General features: G+C 38.7%; 1 protein-coding gene across 4 annotated transcripts in view; it reads left to right on the top strand.

Annotated features, from left to right (window-relative positions):
- Nucleotides 1-1,644: 1,644 nt before the first annotated feature.
- Nucleotides 1,645-7,569, top strand: part of SMPX (small muscle protein X-linked) — a 39,792-nt gene continuing 33,867 nt past the window's right edge. For 2 of the 4 annotated variants that reach the window (XM_057383272.1, XM_057383271.1), the window contains exons 1-2: nt 1,645-1,972; nt 5,452-5,511. In XM_057383272.1, coding sequence (XP_057239255.1) covers nt 5,473-5,511 — 39 coding nt within the window. In that variant the 5' untranslated portion in view covers nt 1,645-1,972; nt 5,452-5,472. The remainder of the gene's footprint in view (nt 1,973-5,451; nt 5,512-7,569) is intronic. The other 2 variants (XM_057383269.1, XM_057383270.1) reach the window with 1 other exon arrangement.

Genomic DNA, 7,569 nt, shown 5'->3' with positions numbered 1-7,569 from the left:
CCAGCATAAGAAAGATGGGAACCTGTTGGAACAAGGCTACAGGAGAGCTGCTAAATTGATCAGAGGGCTGGAGCCCCTCTCCCATGAAGACAGGCTGAGAGAGTTTGGTCTGTTTGTCCTGGAGAAGARAAGGCTTGGGGTGACCTTCTAGCAGCCTCTCAGTACATAAAGGGGGCTGCAGGAGAACTAGAGAGGGACTTCTCACAAGGACATGTAGTGATAGGACAAGAGGGACAAGGGCTTCAAACTGAAGGAGGGCAGGTTTAGATTAGATACTGGGAAGAAATTCTTTGCTCTTAAGGTGGTGAGGCACTAGGACAGGGTGCTCAGAGAGGTTGTCAACTCCCTGTGTCTGGAGGTGTTCACAACCAGGCTGGATGGTCCTGATGAGTAACACGGTCTAGTGGAAAGTTCCCTGCACTTGGCAGGAGGGTTGGAGCTAGGTGATCTTTAAGGTCCCTTCCAAAGCAAGTCCTATGATTCTGTGATTCTTTGATAAATGTCTTTAGCACTAATTTTGAAAGTTGTTCTTCTCSTAWAAGTGGCAAGTAAACAGCAGCAAGYGACCAGTACGGGATTGTCCATAATGACAYTGCTCTGGTCACCATTACTGTTGTGGGTCTGGTGGAGAACCAGTRTGGCAGAAGAGTGAGGAAGAGGGAAATTCATTCTTGTGAGGGTGCAGTGACCAGGAATCGGCACTTGTGCAWGTGGAAACCTGAGGATATACCCCACACATGACTTATTGTGGGAAGTCCTGTCGGCRAAGGGAAGACTCAGACCACTCAATATGAGTTATAAGCGAACTTCCATTTATTGCAAACAATGTCTAAGTTTTATAACATACATAATTAGCTCATACATATTCTGTAATACATGTATTTCATAGGTCCAAGTCCTAAACGTCAACTCCACCTTTAATGATTCATTTGCCAAATTTCCCTTATCTACTTCTACTTTTTCCCAAGGCTAACTAACACAAATACCTCGTAGGGAGTTTCCAGTGGCTTAAAAACATGATGTCCTCGCATTGCCTTCCCATCACCTCAGAAGGATGGTTCACACAATTTCAGCAATTATTCTATCTGAGCGTGACACCTGCATTCCTTCATCTCACCAAGCTGTAAAATGTCTATGTGACCCTTCTCAGCTTAGCCTGCTTTCCACGATGTCCATCAGCAGCCCTCACCAAGACAATGCTCCAACCAACATGAGCATGATTGTGTGTCACTTCCCTCATCATCGATAGTAACTCTCTCTCTCTCTCTCTCTCACACACACACACACACACTCTTTTTCTGGTTTTTCCTCATCACCATGCCCACAGGCTCAGCAGCAGCTGGTCACTATGGCCTCACATGCTCAGGAACCCTCCCCATGAGCAGCACTGTCCTGCATGGAGGAACACTCTGCCAACACCCCAGGGCAGCTGCTGTGTGAGTTTGCTCCTGAAGCAGCAGCATTATGGTCACGTTGGTGTGTCATTCACCTCCCCTAGAGAGTTCCTCGAAGGTGATTTCTTCATAATTACGTCTCCATAATTATATCCTTCTCTGTGTGGCGTAGGGAGGCACACACTGCCCCAAATGCCATGTGTTACCTGCTGCTGCTGTGTGCCTGGCATTTGGGAAAAGGCTGCAATGATTGGGAGAGAGAGGGCAGGAAAAAGACCTAAAGGTGTGTTCCTTCAACACCTCCCTCTTGACAGTTGAGCCCTGCTTTTACCATGGTCAAGTGTCCCAGGGRACCAAGTTACAGGGTGAATCAAACTCTATATTTAGGAAGAACAACTGGAAGCTATGACAGGAATTCCCTTTTACACTTYGCTTCTCTGCTGAGTCCCTCTCCAGCCTGGAGCAGCACTCAGTGCCGTCCAGGCTGAAAGCATCGGAGCAATTTCAGACAGATCCAAAGGGTCACAGTCARTACCTCAGCTGGTAGAAGAAGGTACCTCTTTCAGCATCAAAAGGAGGTGTGCATACTCACTTTGGACGGTTTGGAACTTTTCTTATATAAGTAAATAAATTAGCTAATCTTGAAGGGGTCGATTAAAATCTTGAAAGACCCTTTTGAAAACTCTTTTGTAAGTGCTGKGAGTTTACTACAATAGTTGTGGGTTTCTGCCTATTTTAATGTCTCATGCAGTGTATCAGAGTATTCACAGCAGATTGCTATTGCTTCACAGTCTGTGGGGATCTTTAAAGATTTAAAACTGAAAGTCGCTTAAATACTTTGTGACTCATAAGAACTGTGTATGAGCTTGAATAATGTAGTACATAGGCAGATGGTGATTGTTTTCTRTATGTTTGTTATAGTTAGTGAAATATTACATTATTGTTTTAAGTAAGAGAAGTTTCTTTCACTAAGCTTAACAAGCAACTGTTTTGGAGGTGATTGTGTATATGCTACAGAAAATGTGACCACATTTGCCTAGAGCTTGTAGTAAGTTTTTCGTGTAACAGGCTGAAAGCTGCAAAGTAGGGTTTTTTTTTTTCTTTCATTTGTGCTGTCTGGGTCTCACAGCAGTGTAGTTCCTGTCAAAGCTTTTTAATAAGATAATACACTGCATTCTGTCTCCAAAATACCCCTTGTGCTTGATGTGGTGGGGGGAGAGGACAGAGTCCAGCTGGGGCAGGGGGAGGGCTCTCTCTCTTGTCTGTGTGCTACTGTACATCTCTTGTGTGCATTACAAAAGATGGCATTATGATATCTCATCAAATTGAATAAATCAGCTTATTATCTTGCTGCAGCCCTATCAGAAATTATTTTTAGCRGAGAGACAGAAGATAGGTCCTTTGTTTTACACAGTTTCGCTTCAAAACACTCATTTATTTCACTGCAGYRSTCTTGTGTTTCACAAGTARTCCTGCTCATGAGTATTTTRACWACAAATCAAGRGAAGTCTGCCATAAACCAGCTCCAAATTGAACTAACGTGGCCATTGCTTTCTAAGTTTGGCTCAGCATGCAGCCCATAAAAGGTAAAAGGTAAGGTGTGGGGAGGCCAAAAAGACACCGGGGAATACAGGCTGKGAGTCTGTGTTTCAGAGCTCTGAAATCCTGTGTGGCAATGAGGGTGAAGAGGGATTTTTTCGATCAGAATGCTAGAAATAGCTTAACACAATCAGTGGAGGACTCTTGACTCTCTGTCTGAAACAYATGGTGAAAGAACAAAAGATTTTACAAAAATTAACTGACCGCTTCTGTAATGGATGCTTCTGTAATCTGAAGTTTATTTTCCTGTGATTGATGGTCAGTATTGCTCTGTAAGGAAACTCAGGGAAGGGAGGGAAGGGGAAAGAGCCAGAGATCTATTTTTACTCAGTAGTGTGCTGTTGTCCTGATTTCTCTGGCGGTAACGAGGACAGCACGGTCTGGTAGGAAAATCACCTCCTCCAAAAGCAGTCCTACACAATTGTATCATGCATCCCTCTTTAGGAACYGGTGTCTGATTGCAGTAATTTCAAACACTGACTGCTTGTGAACCCACAGCACCTTGCTGAGGAGCACTAATCTGTGCTTTTTTGAAAGCTGAGCTTTGGGGTAAATCCTTGCCATTTCTCTCTAAGTGGCCAAGGAGATGTGTTTTTGCAAGATGAAGGCATCTTAGCAAGAATTTCTTTGTGCTTGTGAAGTAGATCCTTAAACTGTGGTTTAAAATGTTTAATGGGATTTTCCTGTGCTTTTGTTTCCATTTTTCATTCTGGAAATGAAAAAAAAAAAAGATGAGATGTTGATAAGAAAATTCAATTAAAAATTCTGTACTATGACTCCTATCTTCCCAGTCGGGGGAAGTGTGCTTATTTTGGAACATATTGGTCAACAGAATAGTTATTTATACTATATATATAATAAAGTTATATATAATACATATAACTTATTTAGTTATATGTAATAAAGATTTTCAAAAAGAAAGGAAACTGAGTGTAGTAAATCCTTTTGTGTTTTTGAAATCTGTTTGAATTTTGTCGTGAATGTCGGTGGTCGAGATTGCAACCCCTAAAGTGAATTCTGAATTTTTAAACTCTCTCTCATTTTAAGATTGTATATGCAAAACCACAATATAAAATTAATTAAAAGAATGCTGTTTTTTGTTTTTCACAGTGGGATTTTTCTGATTTATTAGTTTAAACCCAAAGTTTAATTAGTTTTAAGCTGTTTAAACCCAAAGCAATTTATGCTGTGATGGTTTGGACAGCACTTTTAGCAGCTCAGAGTGTAACCATAGGGAGACCTCTAATGGTAGATCATTTGTACTTTTAATTCTTCTCAGCATCACACATGGATTTAAAACTGATGTGAAAATATGCAAGAGCAAGTCTTTTACTCAGTCCCAGAAATACAATTTAAGGCTGAYATTCCAAGTTGAAGCCAACCTACAACTCATCTATACTTTTTTTTTTTTGATACTGTCTTATGTGACAGTCATACTCTTTGGAGTACCCAAGGCTTTGACACATTTTTAATTTCTCAGTATATTTCTACTATTCTCTTTTATTTTTATTCTCATTATTCATTACCTTCCTAGCTAAGGTTAAATACAATATCAAAAATGTGCTGCACTTGGAGGTGATCAGTGCATTCTCTGGTGAATAAATTTCTCAGCTTTTAGAATTACWACCTTACTTTATAAGAGTTAAATAACTAAGCTTAGATGAAAGTCTAGTCCAGTTAAAATCTAACTTYTCAGTGAGAGAATAAAAGGCCCAGATGGTGTCTCCAATAACGTGCTAATAAAATTTCTTCCTTTTTTCCTTTAGTGTATTTCTCTTTGCTATTGTATATTAATACTGTATCAGTCCATAGTTCTCCACCTGCATAAAATTCTATGGAGAAATATGTGATTTTTGGTCTTATTGCTAAAGAAAATTGATGAATCTATGTGATCTAAAACTTTGTGGAGAGGCTTCTTTGTGCACTAGCAATTGTCAAGGAGAGCTTTTCTGTTTGACCATCTTGATAATTTTCAGTCCACAGGCATTAAAGTTTTGCAAGGATTTGTGAGTCAGAAAATGATTATGTCTGCATTTATCAGTATTTTCTAATGAGTTATGCTTTATTTGAGAGAAGGCTTAAACTGGAAGTTCTAATAATGCCCACGTACACACTATGACAGGGCTAATTGTTTATCCTCAAATACTTCCCCTAATTCTTCCTCATTTTACAGTGCTGTTTAGGTTTGAGAGATTCCTTATCTCTGCCCATTATTGTTTTTAATGTGAAAGAGATAGCTTCATTTGTGGCTATGAAAAATTAATTGGAGAAGCTCAGGTGTTCTGTCTCCTTCTGATATTCAGAAGGAATAACTAAGCAGTTTGGAAACTGAGATGGAAAGAGGAGCTGGGCAGATGAAATGAATGCCTGTCAAGAGGCAGCATGGGTTAAGTTCTAGCTTATCTTCCACAGCTATCAGAATGTCAGAGCCTGTAACACTTTCCAATTTTGCTTGCAGGGATAAGCCTCTGTCTTAAAAATGTCACAACAACCAGCATCACATGTCAAAGCCATTCAGGTAAGAGACAGTATTTATGTTTTTGATATAATAAAATAATAAATCTCAACCTCCATCGCTTGGCAGACTGCATTTTTACTCAGAAAAAGCATCATAGGAGTGTGAGCTGGGGTTATTCTGTTAAAGTGAAAAGTTTAGTAGGTATGAAAGGACTGAAAAAGTGTGACCTTGAGAGCATCTTTTGATCTTGGCTGATAAAAAAAACTGGATCAGACAGGTTTGTTAATCACTTGTTTGCATGGTCTTTCCAGTGTTAGGTTATGCCTATTGAAACATCATCTAAGCAAAACATTGTAATGCATCTGCATAACTGAACAGTTAAGTGAAAAAAAAAAAAAATCCTGCAACTTGTAGGTTTTTCCACAAAAAAAAAAAAAAGATGGGAGAATTATAGGCTAAAAAGRTGAAATRGCTATTGTGAAATTTTTCATTCCTTAAGGAGATGCATTCTGCATTCCATAAGGAGAAAACCCCTCAACTTTGAATAATTGTTTAAGAAGCATTTTATTTAAAAGTTTTAATAAGTAAAGTAAAATGAGAGAAATGCTGATATTTTAATTTGAAAGATTCTTGTCTGCCACATACTCCTCAATGGCATAAGCTTATGAGGATGAAGTTGATTGTTGCAAACTTGTAAATGAAACAGCTGGAGAATTATCCCAACATCACCATGCAGTAGTGTCATGAAAAATGTGTTTATTTATGTTATCAATGATTCTTGTCAAAAGGCCAAAATATCTTCTGAACTGAAGAATCTTACAAAATTTTCATGTACTTTGTAAAATGCTCTTCCAATGAATTTTTACCACGAGTTCAGGTTGCCTTACCTAAGAAACAGAAAATGGAATTTCTAAARTTTGCTCTGTTCCCTGTTTCCTTGGGATAATAATGGGTTGGAGAAGATTAGTTATCCAGGGGCTAGGTGGTATACTGGAGATGCAAGGCACTGTAAAAATGCAGATTCTCTTCATCATCAAGTCTCCTAAAACAGGCTTGCAAACTACTGTACTCTAATTCTGCTGAAATTAGAAAAATTTTGCCATTTTGCCATTTTGCCAGAATTTTGATTTCTCAGTTCAAATTTCCATTCCTCTTTTACAGTGACTATAAAAATGTTTGTATGATATAGATATTTAATAGCTCAAAAGTATTTATTTACATTTTACATTTAAACTCCTTAGGCATGTACAAACATTTTAAAGGAATTAATTGGTTTACTTTTGTTTCTTAAASGTGTAGTGATAGGATGCATTTTATTTTAATGATGACTTTCCAACTTCTAAGTGTAAACAATGCTTCTAGCTTGTTATTTAAAAATGTATTAAATTTAAGCACTAAGTTTAATATTAAAAAAAAAAAAACCTTTAATTTTTGCAAAGGTGATTTGAATCATGAGAAAAATTACAGCACAAACTTTCAAATATACCTATTAAACATTGTGTCAAAGGTGGTTCTAGTAGGGAGACTTGCACTTGAATTGATGCTTATCACACTCTGAGCACTCTGAGAACCATGACTCAAAATGTCACATTACTTTTATACATTGTGATTCATATATTATGATCCTTTGCTATTGTGTGCTGTATAATAGGACTGACGTGCCCTGGAGGATGTACATCATGCTGCAGCAATGGGAATGTAATGGCAGCTTGCAAATTCAAGAATTTCATGATATTCTCTATCTGAAATGGCTTTTTTTTCTAACTGTACAAWGTGTAGATAAAAATGTTCACTCGCCAATAGGTGCTAAATACAGACAGGGGAGAGTTAAAGGCAGCAAYTGGTTCCCAAGAGCTTGGGGCAACAGAGGACCAAAGTACTGTTAATTCCTGGAAACAATTGCTGACCTCCCCTTCTCGGTGTGTAAAAGGCTGTGAACATCTCTGACTGAAAATTATTCTATTTTTAAACACAGCCCTTGGCTTTTCCCCGAGGTGAGGGTGAGGAGGCTCCTGGTTTGTTGTCCTTCCTTCCTTCCTTCCTTCCTTCCTTCCTTCCTTCCTTCCTTCCTTCCTTCCTTCCTTCCTTCCTTCCTTCCTTCCTTCCTTCCTTCCTTCC

This window comes from Malurus melanocephalus, unplaced genomic scaffold, assembly GCF_030028575.1.
Source record: "Malurus melanocephalus ecotype Western Australia unplaced genomic scaffold, MMel_1.1 scaffold_618, whole genome shotgun sequence".
Taxonomy (NCBI): Eukaryota; Metazoa; Chordata; class Aves; order Passeriformes; family Maluridae; genus Malurus; species Malurus melanocephalus.
The sequence above is the reverse complement of the archived record's forward strand: the minus strand, read 5'-3'. Positions and strand labels throughout refer to the sequence as shown.